The sequence below is a fragment of the Plasmodium vinckei genome (assembly GCF_900681995.1).
Source record: "Plasmodium vinckei vinckei genome assembly, chromosome: PVVCY_12".
NCBI classification, from domain to species: Eukaryota; Apicomplexa; class Aconoidasida; order Haemosporida; family Plasmodiidae; genus Plasmodium; species Plasmodium vinckei.
In genome coordinates this window covers 1,503,357-1,529,052 of record NC_051304.1, presented here as the reverse complement: position 1 = coordinate 1,529,052, position 25,696 = coordinate 1,503,357, and the positions used below count along the sequence as shown (strand labels likewise).

General features: G+C 22.3%; 10 protein-coding genes across 10 annotated transcripts; 3 read left to right on the top strand and 7 right to left on the bottom strand.

Moving 5' to 3' along the window:
* Positions 1 to 501: 501 nt before the first annotated feature.
* PVVCY_1204210 (conserved Plasmodium protein, unknown function) lies at positions 502 to 927 on the bottom strand (the record flags this gene model as incomplete). Its single annotated transcript, XM_008625430.1, has 1 exon — positions 502 to 927. The coding sequence occupies one exon, from the start codon at positions 925 to 927 to the stop codon at positions 502 to 504; it is 426 nt and encodes a 141-aa protein (XP_008623652.1).
* A 1,675-nt stretch (positions 928 to 2,602) lies between these two features.
* PVVCY_1204200 (conserved Plasmodium protein, unknown function) lies at positions 2,603 to 6,142 on the bottom strand (the record flags this gene model as incomplete). The annotated part of the gene is made up of 1 exon (XM_008625429.2): positions 2,603 to 6,142. One exon carries the CDS (start codon positions 6,140 to 6,142, stop codon positions 2,603 to 2,605), a length of 3,540 nt encoding a protein of 1,179 aa, XP_008623651.2.
* Positions 6,143 to 7,449: 1,307 nt separating this feature from the next.
* Positions 7,450 to 8,532, bottom strand: PVVCY_1204190 (conserved Plasmodium protein, unknown function; the record flags this gene model as incomplete). The annotated part of the gene is made up of 1 exon (XM_008625428.1): positions 7,450 to 8,532. One exon carries the CDS (start codon positions 8,530 to 8,532, stop codon positions 7,450 to 7,452), a length of 1,083 nt encoding a protein of 360 aa, XP_008623650.1.
* A 1,075-nt stretch (positions 8,533 to 9,607) lies between these two features.
* Positions 9,608 to 10,576, top strand: PVVCY_1204180 (nucleolar Jumonji domain interacting protein, putative; the record flags this gene model as incomplete). The annotated part of the gene is made up of 1 exon (XM_008625427.1): positions 9,608 to 10,576. The coding sequence occupies one exon, from the start codon at positions 9,608 to 9,610 to the stop codon at positions 10,574 to 10,576; it is 969 nt and encodes a 322-aa protein (XP_008623649.1).
* A 1,635-nt stretch (positions 10,577 to 12,211) lies between these two features.
* PVVCY_1204170 (ADP-ribosylation factor GTPase-activating protein, putative) lies at positions 12,212 to 14,322 on the top strand (the record flags this gene model as incomplete). The annotated part of the gene is made up of 6 exons (XM_008625426.1): positions 12,212 to 12,445; positions 12,545 to 12,639; positions 12,754 to 12,842; positions 12,980 to 13,034; positions 13,187 to 13,252; positions 13,389 to 14,322. 6 exons carry the CDS (start codon positions 12,212 to 12,214, stop codon positions 14,320 to 14,322), a joined length of 1,473 nt encoding a protein of 490 aa, XP_008623648.1.
* Positions 14,323 to 15,241: 919 nt separating this feature from the next.
* On the bottom strand, positions 15,242 to 16,446 carry PVVCY_1204160 (conserved Plasmodium protein, unknown function; the record flags this gene model as incomplete). The annotated part of the gene is made up of 2 exons (XM_037634681.1): positions 15,242 to 15,298; positions 15,697 to 16,446. The coding sequence occupies 2 exons, from the start codon at positions 16,444 to 16,446 to the stop codon at positions 15,242 to 15,244; spliced, it is 807 nt and encodes a 268-aa protein (XP_037490741.1).
* An 845-nt stretch (positions 16,447 to 17,291) lies between these two features.
* On the top strand, positions 17,292 to 19,316 carry PVVCY_1204150 (RAP protein, putative; the record flags this gene model as incomplete). Its single annotated transcript, XM_008625424.1, has 1 exon — positions 17,292 to 19,316. The coding sequence occupies one exon, from the start codon at positions 17,292 to 17,294 to the stop codon at positions 19,314 to 19,316; it is 2,025 nt and encodes a 674-aa protein (XP_008623646.1).
* Positions 19,317 to 19,378: 62 nt separating this feature from the next.
* On the bottom strand, positions 19,379 to 20,993 carry PVVCY_1204140 (NIMA related kinase 2, putative; the record flags this gene model as incomplete). Its single annotated transcript, XM_008625423.1, has 7 exons — positions 19,379 to 19,549; positions 19,652 to 19,786; positions 19,928 to 20,070; positions 20,217 to 20,351; positions 20,441 to 20,537; positions 20,697 to 20,769; positions 20,893 to 20,993. 7 exons carry the CDS (start codon positions 20,991 to 20,993, stop codon positions 19,379 to 19,381), a joined length of 855 nt encoding a protein of 284 aa, XP_008623645.1.
* Positions 20,994 to 22,035: 1,042 nt separating this feature from the next.
* On the bottom strand, positions 22,036 to 22,932 carry PVVCY_1204130 (inner membrane complex protein 1g, putative; the record flags this gene model as incomplete). The annotated part of the gene is made up of 1 exon (XM_008625422.1): positions 22,036 to 22,932. One exon carries the CDS (start codon positions 22,930 to 22,932, stop codon positions 22,036 to 22,038), a length of 897 nt encoding a protein of 298 aa, XP_008623644.1.
* Positions 22,933 to 24,322: 1,390 nt separating this feature from the next.
* Positions 24,323 to 24,968, bottom strand: PVVCY_1204120 (conserved Plasmodium protein, unknown function; the record flags this gene model as incomplete). Its single annotated transcript, XM_008625421.2, has 2 exons — positions 24,323 to 24,466; positions 24,693 to 24,968. The coding sequence occupies 2 exons, from the start codon at positions 24,966 to 24,968 to the stop codon at positions 24,323 to 24,325; spliced, it is 420 nt and encodes a 139-aa protein (XP_008623643.2).
* Between the last annotated feature and the right edge of the window lie 728 nt (positions 24,969 to 25,696).

Sequence of the window (25,696 nt, the reverse complement as noted above, 5' to 3'; positions counted from 1 at the left end):
TACTGATATTATTCACTTACTATTTTAATTAAACCGCCAAAAGAAAACAAATTATTTACTATTGCAAGTTATAATAATAAAAATATTTCATAAAATGTAATAATTTTTTAAAAATAAAAAGCAATATGTATAAAAGCATTATGTTTTATATATCCTATGAACGGCTTGAAAATTATAAATATTATTTAAATTTATTTTTTAAATTAATAGTACACATTCTATATGTACCACACATTATTCAAACAAAGTAAAAGATAAATGCAATACATATATGTGTAACTATTCATTTTTTTTAATTAATTCTTTAAAATATCGAAAACCTTGTAATTATCGCTAGCTCCACTGAATTAAGAAACCCTTTTCAATCGTAATATTTGTCTTCCTCTTTTTTATAGGTATTTGCCTAAATTTTGATGCTCCATATTTTCATTTTGTTTATCTAGTCTTATTTTTTATACTTTATTAATTTGTAACTTTTTCATCGGTGCTTAGATAAATTACTCAATAGTTTCTTCTTTTTTTTAATCTGTTAATCTGAATTGTCAAATACATATTAATTTTTTCACACCCTAACATACATCCTTCTAATTTATTGAACAAGTCTAAAAATTTCTCATTTTCAAATTGGTAATAATAATTTTCTACAAAATTATAATTATCTTGATTAAATGTTTTATCAACAATATGTTTCAGATTAACTAGCGCTTTACAATCAATAACAAAAGTAATAATAATATTAAAAAGTGTAGATTGAATAGTTTGGATTGTGTCTACATGACTTATCGATTCATTAATATTATATAATTCTTTTTTTACAAAAAAAAATTTATATTGAATTTCATAAAATGTTGTTATTAAATTATTTATTACGTCACAAAATAATCTATTTCTTCTTGCAATCCATTCATCATTCGCAGTAGCATCCATTTTCCTTCTAAAAATATTATAAAAACAAACAAATTATCGACAAATATATTCGCATACACATATATGCTATATTTATTTGTGCTTTAAAAAAAAAATAACCGAAAACGGTAACTAAAATATTATGAACATGTAGCAAATTCACTGAAAAACAACCTTTTTTCTACTTAATAAAAGTTATACACCATAAATTCACAAAAATATATATATATTACTGTGTATAAAACAAAAGTATTATTATTTTATGAATGCATAATATGCTTTCTTTTCATTTTTCAAAAAAAAACATATGCACATCCCAAAGTAAATAATATCAACATTGCCTAGACTCAAATGCAATGAAAGACAAATTATTTGCAAATTAATTATGGAATACCACACACATATATTATATATATACTTTATTTAATAAAATAAAACAATGAATTGCTACGATAAAATGAATAATTAAAGCGAAAACCAATCATTCGATTATTTAATTAGTTAATTATTTTATTTGACTGGTTATTACTATTTATCCAGTTATATAAGAATCTATATGTCCAAATTTATGATGTTATAAAAAAGTTATTAATTAAAAAAAAATATATATTAATATATATGCATAAATAAATACTTAAATTATGTAATTTCCTATTGGAAATGCCATATTTAAAACATAAAATATAGTATACAAATTTTTACACGTTTTATGAATAACTCAAGTATATATAATGAAAAAAAAGGTAAGAATACGATTTTTTTAATTACAAATTTTATAAATTAACATACAGAGTTTTCATTTCAAGTAATTTATATGTTTATAATATTATGAACCAAAAAAAAAAAAAAATATGATACATACATATAGCTATTAAGAACAAAAATTGTCAAATAATTATGAACAGTTAATAACGACATATTCTAATTTGTATTTTGTTTAAAACTGAGCATATGCACATACAAAGGATACCAAAAAATGTATTATTAAAACAATATCGGTTTATAAAATTCTTTAATTTAAAAATTATCAACATAGCTAAAATTGTTGAATATTTAGCAATTAATTCAATCGAGAATCAAATTGCACACATATTTTTTTTTTATTTCATCTAGCTAAAATGAAAAGATATAGAAAAAAAAAACTAGCTATTTTTACATATAGAGAGTAAGGAAGTTTCAAATTTGATACATGAAAATATAAAATGGTATACAATGTCTTAAATATTTATTAGTTACAATTTTATTTATATAAAGGGATAAAAAATGTTCATAAATAAATTAATAAAACTATATAGGAAATTGATACATCTAAATTTTATACTTAAATTTTTTTTTCTTATGTTAAGTACATAAGTAATATTTTTTGGTAATTGTATAAAAAATCATACATGTTTTTATCAAGTTGGTTAAAGCCAAAAAATTAAAGCTTTATTTTTGTAATAGTTTAAGCCATTTTTTTATTTCACATTTATAATTTTTATGAAAAATATTTGAAAATTAAAAAAAAAAATGCAATATAAAACACCACGAAAAAAAATGAAACATTTCTTTTTTCATTCTTTATTTATTATTTCACATCCCACCAATTGTTGTTACTTTACAACATAGTTAAATATGAATCATGGGAAAATTAAAGTTGGTTAGATAGTATTTATCAACATATGCATACAAATGGATATATATACACAAAATAAAGCTAGCTATCTAATTCTTCTTTAAGCTTAATAATATCTTTTACTGGTATGGGCTCATAGGGAAAGTCCTTTAATTTTGGTATAAACAAATTCTGTAATGATTCCATCAAATAATCGATTGAATTGTCTGACAATTTTAAATTTGAATTTTCCTCAGGCAATAAACTTAAAAAATCATTTATAATATTTGGCATTGCGAAATATTCTCTTTTTAAAAAGAGTTTTGTATCTTCAAATTTTTGTCCCTTATTTAATTTATTCATAAAAAATTTATTTTCATTAAGTCTTGTATTTCTATTATTCACATTTGTTCCTACACCTTTTTCACCTTCTTCTAAATGCTCAATATTTTCAAAAGGCTTATATATAGACATCATTTTTAAATCTGGTCTACTTATATAATTAACTGGATTATTCCCTTCCATGTTTTTCGATAATTCTCCGGTTCCATCGCCAACATTATCGTTAGTATTATTGTTATTGGTACTTTTTTTCTTCTTTTTTTTTTTTGTATAATATTCCGCATCCAAAAAGTTAAATGAATCATATGTAGCATTCATTTGATTATTTTTATTATATAAACTTTTTTTTTTTTTGGTATTTAGGGAGTGCTCTTTTTCATTTGAACTAGCCATATCATCTTCATTTTTAATATTTCTTTTGAATTTTCCAACATTTTTATATAAACCTGTTCTTATTGGTACATTTTCATCACCATAATTTGAATCATCTTTATATTCTTGTTGGTCAATATTGAATGCTTTATCATTTTCCTTGTCATATTTATCATTTTTTTTTTTTTTTTTTTTCTTTTCATTTTTAAGATTATTAAAAGGTGACGTCGATAAAACGTTAATACTATTTCCTGGATGGAAAAAAAAGAAGGTATCCTTAAAGGATGTCCCAGCAAATAACTGAGAATTAATTAAATTTATTTTATATGATATATTATCAACATCATTTTTTTTTAAATTTTCCAAATATCCTTTACAAAGTATATCAGTAATAGAATTATCTTCTAACATCATCATTTCATTTTGTTTCGAAATTGTTCCAAAATTTAAAAGAATATTTTTATTTTCATCAAAATTATAACCTGACTCATATTTTAATTTAGTCTCATATACTTTATTTATATGTTGGATATCTCCATATAATATTTCTAACTGTGTTAATAAATTCCAAATTTTTTCACATGCTTTATTTTTTTTTTTTAATAATTTTAAATAACGTGATTCAAATTGATTAAACTCATTTTGCGTCATTTTTGTTTTTCCATCCTTTTTATTACTACTGTTGTCAATACCAGATGGATTACCAGAACCTATATTATTATTTCCACCATATTTTTTATCATATTCTTTATAAAAATCAGAGTATATATTATGAATAAATTTATAAACTAAACATCGAATTTTATCAATACTACCTTTCTCTAAAAGAAAACTTATATAATATAAAATAAATTTTTTTTTTTTCGAATATTTTTCATAACCTTCATTCATAATATATGTAGCTCTTTTTTCATTATTTAATAATCTTCTTTCCATATTTGCACAATAATAATACATATATTGTGAACATTTTTTTTCATTTAAAATAATTCCAACATAATATCTCCAAATTGTTTCATCATAATTTCTTTTAATAAAATTTAAAAAATGTGTAAAAACAAAATCTCGTTTTTTATTCTTGTCTATATTGATATATTTCACAAAATATTTTTTTCTTTCATCTATTTGTTCATAATCGGATTGGTTAAATCTTTTCTTTATATATTCATCAACCATAAATGGTATTTCCTCTAATTTTACATCATCATTGTTTTCTTTTATATTTTCCCCTTCGATATTTTCAACATTTTCAACATTTTCTATTTCTGAGTCAGCCAGTTTTACTTTCTTTGCTTGTTGTTCCTCCTCAGCTAATTCCTTTTTATCACCTTCTTCATCATTATTACACAAATTGGAGTTTGTGTCTTTTGGTTTTCTTTTTCGTTTTTTCCTTCCCTTACCTTTTATATAGGAATATGGCAAATTTTTAAATACCTTTTTTGAATATAAATAACTTAAAGAAAATTTTTTTTTTTTTTTCGTAATATCATTAATCATTAGTTGATATATAAAATGTGCTTGATTTATTAATGAGTTTTTTTCAAAAAAATATGCAAAATTTAATTTTAGCAACTCATCAAAAGGTAGATAAATTTCAATTGCTTCTCTCATAATTCGAATAGCATAATCATATTTTTTATTTAGTAATAAAAATTGAAAATAAGAAAACCATAAATCACTATTAAACTGTAAATGTATTAAAGCTTGTTCATAAACATACATAATTCTTTTACGTACTAATGATAGCTTTAATTTAAGAGGGTTTTTTTTTTCAAAATTTATAATCTTCATCCATTTTTTATATAATAAATTATTTTCCATTTTACATTTTACACTATTAATAGGTATTATAACTGTTTTCGATTTTTTTAAATTATATAATTCTTTATATAACATACACAATTCTTTATATGCATTTTTAGAATTTGTATACTGACTATTATATGTAAATAATGAGCTATTAGTAAAATTGAGACTTGTTGTCTTTTCATATGAACAAAACCCTTTCCATACTTTATCTAAAAATTTTGTTGGATTATTTAACCAGCTCAAGTAATATTTTTTCAATTTATCATCACTTGTATAATGCTCTATATATTTTATGTTAGCACTTTTTTTAGGTATATAAGATTTATATATTTTTTGTTCCTGCTCTGAAGGTATTAATACTTTATTTTCATTTTTCTTTCGATTATTATGATTTATATTTTTAAATGGGTCATATAATAAATTTTGTATATCATTATTTAACAATAAATTAGTATTATATATTTTTATTAATATGTATAATAATTCAACCCATATATAACCAGATTTTATATCTGTTCCTACATATTTTAAAGCTTCAAATAAAAAACTGATATATTCATGAATTGATGACGTATGATATGTAAAATATAAAAACGATATAAATAATTTTAAATCATATATATTTGAATTTATACATTTACGATATATATTATATGCTTCTTTATATTTTTTTTTTTTTATTTTTAATTCTGCATATTTTATCCAATAATTAACACACCTTGGGAAGATAAGCAAAAAGGGTTCATAAGCTTCTTCCCTATCATATGCTTCTAAAAAATTATTCCATCTATTTATATGTAACGGATTTTCCTTTAAAAAATTTAATTCTTTTTTATAATCTATTCGTTCTTGTTCATCTACCCATTCCTCTTCTCCATTTTCATCATTCCCTTCTTTAACGTTGCTACCCATTTCACCTTCCTTATTATTTTCATTTTCCTCATTTAATTTATTTTCCATAAGATTATCAACATATTCTTGAGAGTTAAAATTTTTAAATATTAATTTAATCCTATCATCAACTTTTAAATGGGTTTCAAAAAGTTCTTTAGCTGTTACTAGCCCATCATTTTCTTCGTCTCCTTGCACTGATTCATTTTGCATTCCTATTTTTATCATATTCTATTACATCTTTTTTTTAATTAATAAAATACCATATTGAATTTCCCTTTCTGTCAAACTGGGCAGTTTAAAGAAATTACTAAAAAAATTTTAAATAAAGAAATATATAGATAGCCAAAATGAAAAAAAAACGAAATGGCGAGTTGATTGAAAAAAAGAAATTTATCCCTCTTTCTTTTTTTCTTTACATTTTTTCTTTACATTTTTTTTCTGAAATTTTTTTTTCGTAAAAAAGATAAAATTACTCAAAGGGGCAATATGCATTCTATACATATGCAATAATATTTTTTTAAAACCTAAAGCAAATACAAAAAAATTCGGAAAAAAATTTCAGAAAAAATTGACCGATATTGTAAGCATAAACAAACCAATATTAAATTAAAAATAAAATATCACATTACAACATATATACACATCATATTAAATACTATTGTACATTTTTTCTAACTTTAAAATATAATTATATATATATACTATAGAAATATTAAAAAATATGTGAATATTATGCCATGATATATGATTAACAAGTGATTGGCATTATTTCCCTTTTACGCTACATCATATTTATGTATAATAAAAAATTAAAGAAACATACCAAATACTCATTATTTATTTGCTATATACTAATTAAAATTATTAAATTTTCACTACTTCCATTTTACTGCAAAATAAAAGATATAAATAGTATAGTTCTTTCCCTATGTTTTGAACTTTTATGATATATACATTTTTGGCTACATTTTAAAAAGAAATAAATTAGCTGTACATAAAAGTTCAATTGTCAACTCCCTTGATTATGTAAAGAAATTATTTATATTCACACACAATGAAGAAAACAATTCTTTACAATTTGATATACATAAACTCGTTGAAAATAAAAAAATAGACCAAAAGATTGACATACCAAACGAAATAGTATATAGCTTAAAAATGTGAATAAAAATTTAATGCATACCAAATTAGCTAGACAATAGCTAGCTAAATCAAATATAGTTAACATCGTAATATATTAATTTAAGTATTTTTTTAATCTAAGGAGTTTTATTTTTCTATTTTATTTGCGCATAACAGTATTCCACATGTAATAAAAATGTATCTAAATATGTAATACCTATTTATGCACTCCCAATTGGGAAATAAAAATGTAAAAAATCACAAAAACAAAATAAAAAAATCAATAATAATATGCGATATTAAAGCATAGTCAAGGGAATAAAATAAAAAAGAATAAATGGCTTTTTCGCTTGACGAGCTATATGTGGTCAAAAAATTTTGCTACCATAATAGGGATAAAGATTCTAAAGTTAATTCATAAATAGACTGATATTTTTAATAGCCGACCTTTGCATTTTGTGCTGCTTGATAAGGTTGTCCCGAAATTCTTTGTTTTCCTCGGTTAGTGTATTTCCTTTTTTTATTATACATGGTATTTTGAATGGAAGGAAAGTTCCAATTTGTGGTGCAAAACGAAAAAACATAGTTTTAATACGTAGGTCTACTAAATCCAAACGTAAATATATTCTTCCTAATTTACAATCACTTAATAAATTATCTTGAATATTTATATCTTTAATAATATAATTAACACTTATTAGTGTATTGATAGAACTTATTCCATGCATTATACCTGGGGATACAGTAATATCGGAACCAGCAATAGGATATGATGTTAAATTTGAAAATAATAAATCATTTATATATGTTATTTTTATATCTCTATTTTCTTTAATTGAATAATTTAAAAAAATTAATGATTCATCTTGTAAAAAAGAAATATAATCATCACTATTTTTACCAAATTTATTTTTATCTTTTCTAATCCCATTATTTATAATATTTGAATTATTTACATTATAGCAATATTCATTTGGTCTTAACTTTATATCATTTGCTGGATAATAATGTAGTAGTACTTTACTTATGAGTGTTCCCATAAATATATTATTATAATTAAAATTAAAATTGATCATCATATTTAAAGTTAAAACATTATTTTTATCATTAGATGAGTCCTTGTTTTGAGTCGATGGCTTGTCAATAATTAATTGTGCTCCTATATTATTTGATAAGTAATAACTATTATTTATTGAATTTATTATAGACGATTTTGATGATATATTATTTCCTATTAAAAAACCTATACAAAATATTATTATACATACAGCTAATATACTTGCTATTTGTGTTAATATATAAAAAATAAATCTTTTAAATGGGGATACTGAATTTTGTCTATCTTTTTTTATAAAATAATTATTTAGTTCTTCATTTGTATGAGGATATGTTTTTATAAACTCATGAATATCATTTATTTCTTTTACTATATGTTTATTTCTATACTTACATGTATTCCCACCTTGTTTATTATTCAAATCTGACATGTCCATTTTGTAAACTCCCCTTTTTTATCATGTAGTTTGTTATGTATTAAATAAATCAAGCCATAAAAAATGGATATACTTATGTATACACTTATATATCCTTCTCCCTTCCTTATGCTAAAACTATCCTTTCTTTAGAATAACTTAATGAGATCTTCTTTTCCCTTTTCTTATCAGCCCAAGAACAAAAAATGTGTATATATGCAAGCCTAATAAATATTTTTTATCCCATAATTATTTTTTACTAACTATTATCAAACATATCCATTTTACCCATAAACATTTTATATTTTATTTTGGCCTGAAAATATATCCATACATATACATATGTAATTTCCTTACGTAAAATAATATATCACACATATATGGATATATAATTTTTCTTCATATATTAATAAGTGTATAATATAATTTTTTTACAATATTTTATTCATTTTGTTAAAAAAAACATTTTATCATTTTTATTTCATATTGTGCGTAAATATATAAGGATAAACAATTTTTCTTTACCTTTTTGTAAGAGAATATATTTTTCCTAAAATGGGAAACGGAATGCAACACTTTACTTATACCGGGAATTATGCGATAAAAAAAATTCATTATTTTTTTAAAACATTTATACCACGATTCAGTGTTTCTTTATTTTAGTATTTTTATATACATATATAATTTTCTTACCATTTCCTGTTATCTTCGAATTTTTTTTGCATTTTTTTCTTTAACTACCATAGCTTTATATGAATTTATTTTTTAATACTTTTATGCATCCCATTTTTTATTTCTTATATATTTATCTGTTGTTTTCGTATATTTTTATTTAATATTTATTATAAACTTTTATTTTTTTTTTTAAATATCCCACCAATTTGTTGCATTTCCATTTTTTTACTTAACAAATAATATACTATTTGTACACCAAATTTGCCATTGTCTCTGACTAGCCACATTAATAAATTCACACAAAACATGTGAATATGCGTAACACGTATACAAAATAAATCCACATTATATGAACAAAACCCTGAACCCTAAAAATGAAAAAAAAACAAAGATTAATATGTATCAAAAAAACTGAGAAAAAATGAATGATATATATACATCGATAAAATGTAAAAGTCTAGTTTTTGATGTTGAGTTTCACCCCAAATTAGATCTTATATGTACTGGCTTATCAGATGGAAATTTATTATTATATAAATTAAAAGAGGAAAAAAAAAAATTTCAAAAAAAATGGAATATAGATAATAATGAAAACTCAGTTAGATTAGTATCCTTTTCAAAGAAAGGGAAAAATATTTTGGCAGCATTCTCAGACAGTAAATGTTCTGTGCTTGATATTACGGGGGATATTTTATGGACAAATAAATGCCATAAACATCCTATATCCTCAATTTTATATACAGGCTTAAACACATTTTTAACAGCAGACGAATCGGGTATTATAAAACATTGGGATATAAGAGATACATCAAACAAACCTATCCATAAAATAAAAGAATTTGATGATACTATATCAAGTATGGTATTAGATAGGGAAGAAAATTCAGTTGCTGTTGCCTCTGGTGGATATTTAGGATTGTTTGACATTTTACATAAAAAAAGAATTCATTCTAATACCATATCAGAAGAATATAAAGATGAGTTTTTATGTTGTGATTTTATTTCGAATAATTCAAAAATTGTAAGTACAACAATGGATGGAAATATATTTGTTTTCTCAAGAAACCCATGGGGTTGTGTAGAATCAAAAATAAAAACAAATAAAAACACAATAAATACTTTTGTTAAAACAAATGACAATGCAATTATATTCGGTACATCAGACGGTTTAATACAAACTGCTCATTTTAACCCAAACAAACTTGGTGATGTAATTGCAAAAAACAATACAGGTGATTCCATTGAAAAGCTAACAATTAATAATAAAAAAACATTATTAGCAAGTATATCCCATGATTATTCTATTGATTTTTACCAAATCAAAGTAAAAGATTCTCATATATCTAACTCAACCAAAAAAAAAAAAAAATCCTTTTTTCGTGATTTGTAAATTAACCCATTATATCTTTTCAGGACATATCCAATTTATTGTTAATGTGAAAAGCCATTGAAAATTATAAAATAATAAAACAAAAATAACAATAAAATTAAAAATGCATTTCATTTAAATATATTGATAATTGACGAGTTACTGTGCAATTAAGCCCACACCTAATATACCAAGTAATGCATTTCACAGCTATGCGCTATTATTTTCACCTATTTTTAATTCATCCTGACAACTATGAAAACATAGGACGAAAAAAATATGGTTTATGCAATTATGTACCACCTTTTTAAAATATTCTCTTTATTTTCTTTGTTATATGACGCATCACATAATTGTATATATAAATGATGTATCCACTGTTTTTCTATTATATATGGATATGTATAAATATGTTTTTTTTTTTTCGTATCCCTAATCTATATTTCACGTATTCTATTTTTGTATCATTTGTTTATTACATACATTTTAATCATATAATTTACATGCAGAATGCATTTGCTAACATTTTTAAAATAACCTTTATTAAATTTTTGAAAAATATACAATATGTAAAATTATGAACGTTCATATTAAAAGTTGAAATTTTTTAGTTATTATACATAAGAAAAAAAATAATTTTATTAAGTATGGAAATAATATAAAAAAAAATTTCAACCGTTTATATGCTTATGTATATAATAGGCTTATTACTATTCATTTTTTTTTAATATACCTATTTACATATATAAATATATATAATTAAAATGTTTTTTTTTTTTTACAATTTATAGCTAGTTTACAAAAAAAAAAAAAAAAAAATTATGAACAGTTAATGCAAGAGACGGAAAAAAACATTATATATATATCTATATAAATACAAATATAAATAAAAAGCATAACTAGTGTGAAAGCGATGCTAATTTTTTTTATTACTTAATTTGATAATGAAAAAAAACGATTTTATTACATGAAGATATTCTATATATTTATGTATAGTCATAAAAAAAAAAAAAAACTAGCTTTTTATTTGCTGTAAATTATGTATAAGCTATAATATTATGTACATATAAATATATAGCATATTATTATATATATATATATATATATATTTACACTTTGTATATAATGTGTATGCAAATATTCAGTACCTTTTTAAAGAAATAATTATCTTATTTGCAATTTAAAACAGATTAAGATCATTAATATTATATGTATACACATATTTTGGAATTTAAGGAAATAAAAAGTCACAAACAGTAATAGAATATTCAAGTAACAACAAGCAAGCAGCATATTGTACATTTTAAAAATATTGAAATTTATGATTTATAAATCAAGTATTTTTATAATAATTTATTCCACATTATAACGATGTCTGTTTTATGATAAATTAATTCTATATATTTCAGAAATCCAAACATTTTTAACATAATTAAAAAAGCATAAACCAAATGTTTTAACTACTACCAGTTACGTTTAATTTTTTTTATTTGTAATATATACGTACCATATTTTTTTTTCGTGTATGGAACCCAAGCTTTATATGAATCTCATAAAAGTTTAGCACTACTACAAAGGTGCCAATAAAATTCCTAAGAATTTACAAATATACATATATATATTTATATACATATGTAAAGATAATATATCGAAAGAATGCGTGTCAATACAAAGGATAAATGTTCAAATCAGAAAGACATCGAAAATTTAACTAAAATTAAAGGAAATAGTACATGTGCTGATTGTGGAGCAAAATGTCCAAGATGGGCTAGTATAAATTTAGGAATAATAATTTGTATAGAATGCTCAGGAATACATAGAAATTTAGGAGTTCACATTTCTAAAATTAAATCATTAACTTTGGATAAAATTATGCCACAATGGATACATGTAAGATCCTTTTCTTGATATATATATATATGTAAACAAATTTATTGCCTTAAAATTTGTTATCACCATTATTTACTATATTACCATTTTATTTTATAGTGTATAAAAGCTATAGGAAATGATTTATCCAATGCATATTACTTGCACAATTTGCCTCCTGATGCATATAGGCCTAAACAAGGAGATTCTTCTGAGTAAGCATAAAAAAAGAAAAAAACATTTATATAATCTGAAAATGCATAAAGCCAACTATCCTAACACATAGGCAACATCTCATAACCACATTCCATTATTTTATCCTTTTTCAGGGTTATGCAAGATTGGATCAAAAATAAATATGAGAAAAAATTATATGCCCCTTCTAATAGGAAAGAACCAAGCCAATATTATATAGAAGGTATATGAAAAAAAATCATAAAATAGCGATAGCATTTATTCACTATACATATAAGGCTACTTATATGATTGGCCATATATATATACACTTTTTGAAGTTAAATATTACACTTTTTACTCATAATTCAACTTATTCAGGCATTGATCCAAGAAACAGTATTATGGTATCTGCACTACCGAATACTGAAATGAGGTGAGCATTTTTTTTAAACTCAACAAATGTTATATTATATTGTAACAGTTTTGGGCATAGTAAAATTATACTATTTTTATTGACCCAGTATTCGCTATATGCACATGATTGATAATTTTATTTTATGTATTTCTTTATTTCTTTATTTTTAGCAAAGGGAATGATGCTTCTAAGCCCCGAACAAATGAACCATCAAATTTAAAAAATGAATCAAATTCGTAAGTTTAAAAAAAAAACAATAGTATTAATTTATACTATCATAATTAACATTATGCATGATCAGTATTGCTATTGTGCCTAAATAAATAATCGTATTCATATGATTTTCCTATTTTCCTACTTCCTCCTTCTCAGTGGAAAAAAAAAACATAGCACTGGGTCTAGTGACATGTTTAGTTCCCTACGAATTATGGACAACTATAAAGTGGGATCCCCAAAAGAAAATAAAAAGAATAATGATTATGCAAAAAAAAATGATGACTTTATAGATTTTAATAAGGATATGATTCATAAAGTTCAACCAAACAATAATATTTATTCCTTTGATAATTTAGATTATAATGGAATAGGAATAAAAAATAAACAAAATAGTAATAACAATAATAATGCTAACTTTCGAACCTCTTATTCTTTTAATGATTTTTCGAATATGAATAGTGAGAGTTTTGAGGTAGGCCATGAAAAAAATTCAAATATTCAAAATACAGATAATTTAAAAAAGAAATTTGGTCATACAAATTATTCAAATAATAAAAGGATTAGTAGTAGCAATATAGAGTTAAACATTCCCAATTATAATTATGACTATAGTTATGAATATAATAACAATCGTAGCAATAAAAATAGGAATCCAAAAAGTTTTAGTAATACAATAGAAAGTTTAAATAGTAATGAAAAAATAAATTTACAAAAATATAATGGAAATAAAAATTTTAGTAATCATAGTTCACTTTCAGAAAAGGAATTAAGAAATGCAAAAGTTCAGGCTGCAAAAAAATGCATTGCTAGACTGTTTGCTAATTCAAAACATAATTCTCAAACTAAAAAAAAAACATTAAACTCAAATTTTAACAGTTACTATACAAATGATAATAGTAATTATTCATTTATGAATGATATAAATCCTGAAAATATAGACAATTTTAATTTTAATAGAACAACACAAACAGATATTATAAATACTGGTGTAAATGAAAAAATAAAATTAAATAACAGATTGTCAAATTCAGAAAAAAATACTCCCGTAAAATATCAAGAAAACGATAATCAAAATATTAACATTTTTTAAGCTAGCTGTTGAACTATATATTATATTTGGCTACTAAAAAAATATTTTTTTTTATCTTATTATTTTATTTTTTGTTAATATAACACAACTATGTAGTTTGTTATAAGGTTGTGGGCATTTGCGTTTTTCAAGGATTACCATTTTCATGTTATATCACCATATAATAAATATTTATAGCTAGATTATTTTGAAGGAAAATTATGTTTACATTTGTAGTTATACCTATAATCAGTTAAGCCTAGGTCAAATCAATAATTTTTTTTTGACACAAAGGAAGAAGAAAAGAGACAAAAAAATAAAATCATAAAGCAAGCCTTGAAATAAATATATCACACGCTATCCATATAAATGAAAAGAAGTAAAGACATGTATAAAACTGGGTATTATGAAGCCATTTTATTAATTACATAAAACATTTCCAAGCATTAAAAATAAAGTAATTATAGGCTTTTCATTTTTCTTTATTTGTGTTTATTTTTTTAAAGGTTTTTTGTTCACATATATGTATAATATGTAGCCTTTTTTCAGTAGGTATTATAAATTAATTATTTTCTTTTTAGTTTCTATGCATGCATGTTTGTTCATCGAAATGGAAAGATAACTGATTTAGTGTTATATGCCGTTTCATAATTATTATATATGTATATGACGATGGTTAATGCAAACGTTGCCTTATATATAAGGCACATACTTGACGTAGTATGCCAATCTTTCCCTTTTATATTCTTTTATTTGTTTAATTCGTGGTTATTTTATCTTATATGAAATTTTTTATTTTTACCTTTTCCTAACTCGAGCATTTTATTCCCGTTGTATGTACGTATAAGTGCATATACACACGCATATATAATATGCAATTAAATTAACACAACTAATATACATAAATATATTGATATAAACAGTTTATTAACCAACCATTTTAAGATACCTTCATTGCGATGCTATTTCCTTTTAATAAAAAAAGGGATATCGCATGCTGTAAAAAATAGAGGAACATTAATTTTGATAAACTTATCAATTTATTCGATATAACAAAAGATATATGATGCAAAACATTTTTCAGAATCAATCTATCTTTCTGTATTTTTCCAAATTTGTTAATGTTTTAAAAAATAAAACCAAAAAAAATGAAAAAAAAAAAATAAATATAGGATAAATTTCGAGAATATTAAAATACAAATCATAAAGTATAAACACAAAAATAATGCATATAAATGAAAACACAAATGCATAATTAATATAACTTATATTGATCATTTTAATATTATATTTCATATAAAAAATAATAAAATAAATATATATAATAAAAAAAACAACTATCAAAATAATATATATAATGGATAGAATCCTATTTTCTGAACTTTTCTTATTAACATAATTGTGTGTAAAATATTCTCTCTTGGAAATTAAAGGTTGTGGATAATATTCCTTAAAATTATGAACAACTAATTTGTTAAACACATTTAATGAATTATTATTTATCATTAATTTGTTTTTACAAATATGCTCTATAATCTTGCTTCCATCTCCTTTTTTTATTGTCTCTCTTTTTGCTGGGTATTCTATTATTGGTATATTATTATGAAAATGAAAAAATATTTTTATAAGTTTAAAAAATATAAAATTATCTTGTCCGTCTGTTATAAAAACATCAAATTTATAGTACCCAGTAATTGCTGTTAAGTTAACTAATAAAAGTGATAAATTTGAAATTATTAAATCATTTTCATATGTATTTGTAAATATAAATGTCTCATCTCTTTTTAAATGATCTATATCTCCTTCAAAATGTTTTACTAAAAGTACTAAAAAATTTGTCTTGGTGATTTTTTTTTTCACTTTAAATGTGCAGGTTATATTTATCGAATTATAGGAATTTATTTTTTCATTGATAAAAATGTAATCATTTTCGTGTTGATTTTTTTCAAACACTTTTGTAATAATATTCCGTTCTTTCCTATAATCACTTAATATATCCAATGTTGTTATTTTTATTTTATTTAAGGATAAAAAAAATGTGTTTCCTGGATTAGAAACAATGGCTACCTCGCTGCATTTTACCAATCTTACTTTATAATTTATAAATATTAAAAGAAAGAAAAAAAGAAAAAAAGCATATCTCATCTTCAGTCTTAAAATAAGTGTTTATAAAAATAAAACAACTTCTATTATTCTATAAGTCCTTCATTTTTTCAAAAATTTTATAAAGTTAATATATAATCGCAAACACTGAATATAGAATTTGCCATATCCTTAGATATGCTTAAAAATTTGTAAAAATAAAATAATAAAAAAAAAAATAATATATATACATGGTAAATAAAAGTATGGTATATATTATGGGAAAACCTTAGATTTGACTATTGAAGGAGAAAAAACCTTCAATGTGCATATGCGTATGTAAATTATTTTTTTAAATAAATTCGAATATGCCATATAAAATTGTATTTTTAAGAAAGCAAAAAAAAAGAAGGGAAATTACCGTAAAAAAAGAAGGAAAACATCGTAAAAAAAGAAGGGAAAATCCTCTAAAAAATAAAGGAAAAATATAATGGAACAATCTGACTAGGGAAAGCCTTCTCTAATTTATAAAAACCTACCAAAGGAGAAACTAAAGAAACATCATGATATTGTAGAAAGCCTGAAAAAATGTGTAGATGTTCCAAAAATGACGAATTCGAAAATATAATAATTAAAAATTATAAAAAAAGTGTAGAATGAAAAAATAAAAATTTTATCCATGTTTTATGAAAATAGAGAAGTACCAATTATATAAGGGTTAATATTTATATAATAAATTTAGCTAGCTAAAAAAAAATATGACCAAAAAAATATGAACAAAAAAAAAATATTTACATTTTATTATGAACGTTCATAAATTTATTTAACTTATCCAATTTTAATTTTTTGGACTTGTTAATTTTTAATTCTTAAGAAGGTTGTGTGCATACGCACAAAAAAAGTTCACTATGATAAAACCAAAGATCTGGACACATATGGTCTTTAATATTATTAAACGAGAAAAAGGTTATTCCAAAAAAAATATAATACAAATTGAAAAACAAAAAGTAGAAAGTTTAGTTTTATATTTTCAAAAATGTATACAAGAAGACCGAATAAATAATTGTAATTTATTTCATTTTAATATTATACATGATGACAAGCCAAATATTAAAAATGTTCATATAAATTTAGTCAGAATATCTTATTTTTTGAAAAATATTAAAGTTGATGAAAATAAATGGCTATCTATTTATGAAAAAATAAGTAACCTAGAAATAATAAGTGATAATTTATATCCAAAAAAAAAGGACATAGGAAATTGTGAAAATAAAAATGCCATTGAAAATGCATCGATAATCTTTCCAAATTATGTTTTAGAAAATAATTTATCTATAGAATATAATATTCGAGAATTGCACACATCCTATTTATTCATTTTTAATACATGTATCTCCTCGTTGTCCAAATATCTCTCTCTATATGACATAAAGAAATATTTGTTGATATTAAAAAGTTGTGAACGCTTTTTTAACTTTTTTTTTAAATTACACAAAAATCGAAAAGGCAAAAAAGATACTAATATTTATCCAAAATTAAACTTTTTATATTTATATTCAACTAGCCAAAATTATATGGAAAATGCAAAAATTTTAAAAAGCCAAAATAACACCAACATAATAATAAACGAAAAAGACAAATTTAATTTTAGCTACCATTATGAAGAACTATACAAATTAAAGTACCATCAAATATTTATTAACAAAATAAATCTAACTATCACCATATTTAAAAATATTAATTTTTATTCTATTAGTTATGAACATTTTGAACATATTTTAAATTTTTTATACAATAAAACAAAAAATGGGATAATAATTGAGAGTGTTATACTAAATTTTTTGAATTATTTTATGAAACAAATAAAAAATGAAACAGAAAATAAAAATCTTCATATTATTTCCCTATTTAAAGTTATTAACATCATGTATTATTCCAAAATTGTTCATAAAGGTATTGTAGAAAATTTTATTCAAACCTTAAAAAAAAATAAAAATACATATGATATATACAAAGGAAACACATGTTTTAATTACTTAAAATTATTAACATTATTAGAAAAGGATGATGATATTATATATGTATATAAATATTGTAAAGAACATATTCTCACCAAAAATCCACAAGACATTTTTAACCTTTTTTTTTTTTCGTCTATTATTGGTTTATTTGATTTTTCCCTTATTAATTCATATATAAGCCTTTTAAAAAAATATAAAACAATCCCTATTACTTTTGACATATCTTATAATACTCACCAAAATCATAATGATGATATATCAAAAATGTCTACACCTTTATTACATAAAAATTATTACACATTATTGGGATGGAATATAGTGATAAATAATTTTATTAAACATTTAAGAGATGATCAAAAGGAAATAATCGAAATTGTTAAAATTAATTTTAATAACAAAAATGTCTATTATACTTACTCAAATAGATTATCAAATGATTTTACTTATTTATTAAAAGAAATAAATTTTTTATTAAATTTTTATAAAATGAATATGACCAAAGTTGGTGATACTAAAAATAACAATTTTTTTTATAATCAATATAGTATATATAATATTTTAAAAAAAAAATTTAATGAGCACTCAATAATATATGAATATATAACTAAACAAAATATTTTAATTGATATATTATTAATTTTTAAAAAAAATAAAAATAATATAGATTACTATAATTTGTTTGCAATTGAGTTTAATGGACGAACACACTATAATTTACAAATTGATCAAGACAATATAACTACAAATAATTTACATTATTATTTAAAAGAAAATTATAATACACAATTTAAAAAATTTATTACATCAAATTTAGGTTTTATTAATATTTATATTCCTTTCTATAAATGGAATACTTTAAATTTATCCCAAAAAGAATCATATCTTATAAATTATATACACTCTTTTAAATGACCCTACATAGGTCTTATAAAAAAAAAATTTGTCTATTTCTTATTTTTATCAAAAAATATTATTTACTTTTTTTTTCCTTGGATAATTTCATTTTTCAATAAATTTACTTCATCCTGAAAATATTCAGTCCCAATAATATCATAGACTGTTGGTCTTTTTTCAGAACATTTGGCCATCATCCAGTAACACAAATTTCGCAAATCCTTGGAATAAATATTTGGAAGTGGATCCGGCTATAAATTAAGTATACATTTTATTTTTTTTGTCTCATTTGTAAGTATATCATCACTTTTTTCAATTTTTTTTTTTCATTTTTTTTCACTATTTTGTTATACCTGCTCTTCGCAAACCTTCTGAACAATTGAAAGCATATTTCCATTTTTTGATTTGAATGGATGTCTTAATGCAATAAGCTCATATAGGATTACTCCTATAGACCATATATCTGCTGCGTAGCTATATGGTATGTTCTTTAAAAAGAAAATATAAATTATAAATATTAAAATGAAAGAATAAGTCAATTTCAACATAAAATTTGTCTACATTAATGGCTCATGGATAAATACATTTTTATGTATAAATGTTTGTAAAAATATTAATTTAAAATTTACTTTGCAAACTTCTGGGGCCATATAACCAATAGTCCCACATAGTGTGTTTGTTTGATCTGTTTTTTCTAAAAGCTTTGCTAACCCAAAATCTCCAATCTTAGCTTTTTCATTTTCATCCAAAAATATATTATTACATTTTAAATCTTAAAAAAATATTAATCATATATAGCATATATATTATGGGTATATAAAAATGGATGGAAAAAGCAAAGATGTAAATCGTAAACCATACTACTACTTAAAAATACATTCAACTATCATTTGTATTAATAAAACATTTTAAAAATACCTCGATGGATAAGCTTTTTGTCGTGTATAAATTTTATTGCTGTAATTATCTGTAACAACCATCTTCTAATTTTATTTTCAGGAATAATTGTCTTCATTTCTTTTGCCCTTTTTATATATCTTTTCAAATCTCCCTCTTCAATACATAAGAAGTGAAAAAAATTGACGAAAAAAAATGGATAAAAAAATGGATGAAAAAAAAAATTTTAAATAAACTATTTTTACTTGAACAATAATCCATAGCGACACATAAAGTTCCGTCTTCAATAAATGCCTCTTTATATTTGACAATAAATGGATGTGTTGATACTTCAATTAGAGCCTTTTTGTTTACACATTGGTATGCATGAAAAAAGAAAATTATCGAATGTGTATGTGTGTGCACACTATATAGTATATACAGAAAAATGAAAAACATGCAGGTTTGGTCTACCCATTTATAAGTATATAAATAAGATTATAGCAAAAAAATTAGTAATACCTTTAACTCGCTTATTACATTCATCTTTTCCTTATAATTCATGCATGATATGTCTAGCTGCTTAACAACAAATCTTCAAAAAAAAAAATAATAATTATTAATTGTTTATAATATGGTATAAATTAAAAGGATATTTTTATTTCTAATTTTATCACAGCTAATAAAAAATAATGTCATACTTATTTTATAAACATACATTTCCCCTTGTTCATTTTTAACTGCTGTAACAATTCCAAATGATCCACGTCCAATTGTTTTTATGACATCATAAGTTCCTATTTTCTTGGGATTACCCATTTTTTACTAAAAGGTTTATTTTTTTTATTTCATTTAGCATAACCAATCAAAAAATATTCGAAAATATTGAAAAATGACTGAAAAAATATACCCATATTATCACATTCTCAAATGACTTATTAATAGACAGCATTCTATACTATTTTATAATTCCACAAGAGTTGAGCTAAAAAATGTATATAAAAAAAATAAACGCACACATACCTCATAAACTATATAGGCATAAAAAACAAATAGTAATAATAATGTTGCACTCATAAAATTTAGTGTATAAATAAACTATCCCCCTATCTCAATACCTAACAAATAAATAAAAACATATCAAAGCTAGCCAAAATTTATTTAGTAATACATTGCTTGAAGTATTACACTTATTCTTACAAAAATTGGAAAAAATCGAACACATACACAAAATAAATATAGATATATGTGTGTTGACAATATAATAATTTCCGATAGTATTGTAAACGTTTTTTAAAAAAAACTGAAATTATAACAGAACATAAAAATAAAAAATAAAGCTTTAATCGGAAAAATATGTACATATATAATGCATATTATTATTAAAGTGTAAAAATAATATATTTTAAAAAGCACAAATATTAATTATAAATATTATCCATAATATTTATATATCAAAAAATTAACACCATCATTTTAATACATTATATATGGTTTTGAACCCCCAAAAAATATTGCATATATATATATGTTATAAAAGCAGCTAAATATATGGTCTCACTAAAAAATATAAAATACAATTTAAAGTTCTTCGGAGTTTGTATTTTAGTTTTAATTTTTATAATTTATATATTTTTAATTAATTATTATTCACATATTTTTAAAACGTCATGTTGTCATAGCTATTAGACAGCCCCGGAAAAAAAAAATTGCATGTCTTATTCAAAAAGGAATAAGAAAAAATCAAGTAACAACAAAGAATGAAAACCAATGCAAATATATCTTTATATAAATCAAAACTTCGACCACATTAACCGCAAAAATTAAATGTATATATAACACCATGAATACCTTCTTAAATCTAATTACAATAAAATCCTCTTTGAACTACATTTGGAGTTTTTGAAATTCTTATTTTAGGAAGAGAATTATCTTTTGTTGCGTATATATTCATATTTGAAAAACGTTTTTCTCGTTCTGGGAATCCTTTACACATTGATGATCGCATTTGTGGGAAATCGCCAAAGGGTGGTATAAATTTACAATTTACGGTTCCACAATAATTGTCTTCACGTATTGTATCAACAGTTGTATCTTCAGTAGATCCCATAGTCATCATTATTTGTGAGTTCATGTTTTCGAAATGTAAATTATTTAATACTTCAGCATCATTATCATTGGAAACAGTTACGGTTTCATTTTCTTTTAATTCTTCAACTTGTTGTTCTTCTTCTACTTCGACTTCTTCTGTTATATCAATATCTGGGCAATTTATTTCAGGAATTTCTTTAATGGTTTCTTTTTTTGTTGTTTTTAATACAGGTATAACTTTTTCAACAATCATATATTTTGGTACATGAATAATTCTTTCTCTGTCTACATATACTGGTACTTCGACAACCTTTTCAATAGTTTTAATTTGGGGAACTTCAATAATTTTTTCTTCATAAATTATTTTATCAACATTTTTTATTTTTTCAACATAAACTGTTTTGGTTTTATAAATATTTTTGTACTTAACAACTGGTCTTATTTCTTCTACTATTCTTTCAACAGTTTTTATTTGAGGAACTTCTACTATCTTTTCTAAATATACCTCTTTAGGAACTTCAATAATTTTATTTTGAATAATTGGCTCTAAAACTTTTGATGGTAAATGCTTATTTACTATTTGTGGGTATTGATCATTTTCATTTGGGGTAGGATCAAAAACGTTGTCGCCAGAGCAACAGGCTAATTTATTGGGTGTAGAACACATCTTGTTATAATTAAAACCGTTTATTATTTTATTAATTTTTTTTTTTATTTTAACTACTTCAATATTAATACACTATTACACATAAAAATTAAATTTTATACGTAATTTCACAAAACTTGGAAGAATAAATCTATGTATACAAATATAATAATTTATTTTAGAAAATGACTAATTTCGATTGGTTTTGAAGATAATTTCTTCTATATAAAAAAAATTCACACATATATATATATTAATTGTTTAAATTTTCACATAATATAGCTAATTCTAAAAGTTAAAATTTTCTAATTTATGCATGTGTGCACATTACAACATGACCCCTTCAATTTAAAAAAAACAAAAAAAAAATAAAACAAGTAAATTTTCGGAAATTACAATATATATATTATTTTTCAAAACAAATTTAACAAAAATTTTATTTTTATAGTTTAAAATAAATAAACAAACAAAACAACGGATAAATAGACGAGCAAAACAAAGTACCTTCGTGATGTATATAATATTTTTCTATATCGAATATTAAACGAAATGGTTAAAACAATAATACACACAAATATATTTTTTTCATATCCGAATAAAAGAAAAAATGTTACGCCTAATTTTTGAATTTATATTTTAATAACTAATTTTAAATTTTATATATAACTTGAATTTCTTTATGTTAAAAAACTCGTTTTATCAATTTCTATATATTTATTTACATATTTTCAAATATATTTCAAAATAAAAAAATACCATTTTGTTAATATTAATGAAAAATTATTAACAAATATGGGAAAAAAAAAATATTATTAACAAAAATTGCCAAATGGCTGTTTTTTTTAAGTAAAAAAAAAAAAAATGTTGTAAACAACACTATATTTATATGTACATATTTAAACAACAGCCACTTAGCCATAATTTAAATAAAAAATTATGTACACGTAAAAAAAAAATACATATATAATATGTATATAAATAATGCACAAAAAAATAGCTGTTTTAAAATTTATTACTAAATAAGCCATATAATGTGTAAAAAAAAAAAACAAAAAAGGAAAACATAAGAATTATTCTATAAAATACTTGTAACTTTTTTCCCTATTCACACATTATAATATGCATAAATAAATGCATATTTTATTTAATGCCAATTTTTTTATTTTATTTCTCATAATAAATTATTTTAAGTCCTTTAAACATTTTTTACCTTATTTCATACATGTTCACTTAAGCAATTATTTTGAATAATAATCATGTATAAATATTTGTAGTTTTGCAAATAAATTATATTTTAATCCTCTTTGTGTTCTTACAAATATATTATTACACACATACGTGTGTTTGTAAAATTTTATAGTCCATATAGAGATATCTAAGCATATTTTATAAACATTTTTGTTCACACTTTTTAGTTTCTTATTTCTCTGAACAGAAAAAAATCGTTTATTAATGTTGTGGAAGGAAGATTTAACCAACTATCTCGGGTTGTATAATGTGATGTTAGCTTCCTGTCAGTGTACCTCATTATTTCGTCCATATCATAAGAACTAGTCTGCAAATGTAAGGAGTTGAAACAAATATCAATATATAGTGAACAATAAATAAACACATAACTTTATGCATATATATAAGGCCCTTATTAAGATAGCCTCAATTTCATATTCCTAAATATGCATGGGAATAATTTAACTTCTTAATATACAATTGCTTATTCCCATTTAAAATTCAAATAATCTAAAAATTCGCTTATTTTCATTAATTTAAATATAAAAACTTACCCTATATAATTTAGCTGGGTTTTTTTTCATCCATGCTACTTTTCTTCTCCTGGTATCTCTATGGGAACTTTTTTTCTTTGGGACCGCATGCAATGAAATATCTCTCTTGTGTTTTATTATATTGCCATTATTACTTTTTGAACTTAATTGTGTATGCAAGAAAAGGCTTTGAAAATGGGGGTTAATTCGATGTGCCATTAAACACTTCAAACTAATTACTAAAAGAAGTGATAACAATTTTAAAAGCAACATTTCCCAATGTAAAATTATATGCATAAATAATGTGTATATTTTTCAGCCCTATCCCTATTCATAATCCCGTAATTTTTCTTTCATTGTGTTACAAAAAATGGATGTTTATAAAGGGGTGGTGAAATAAATCATTAGTGATATTTTAAAAAAGAATAAAAAAATATATAGCTAAAATCGCATTGCTCTAATTTTATTTATATTTTTGTGGGCAATAAAAAAGAGAAAAATAAAAGAACATTTTCAATGCTACAATATCAGTAATATGATCGGTATTTCTAATAGGTTATGTTAATTTTTTTATTTATTTTTTTTTTCCAAAATATTATATTATTTAAAAAATACCGCAACTTTTTAACATTTGTTTTTTTCTATGCCACTTGTAGCAAAGATAATTTACCTATGCACATATGTAACGACATAAATTTTGTTTTTCACAAATATCCTTAATACTTTTCATCATATCTTTATTTCTTATAAAATAATTCGATTTTTCTTTTTTTTTAAATATTATTAAAAGACATTTTCAGACTATAATGCAAATATAAATATGGGAAAGAGGTCCAACTGTTTCTCATATATTATTAAGTATTATATATAGGAAAAGGTATATAAGAATTTTATAAAACACATTTGATCATTCATTTTGCTGGCTCATGTTTTACTAAAGTAAAGTATATATATATATAGATAAACCTTTAAAGATATAAAAAATGTTACTTTAATTTCTGACCTGATATATGAAGCATAAAATG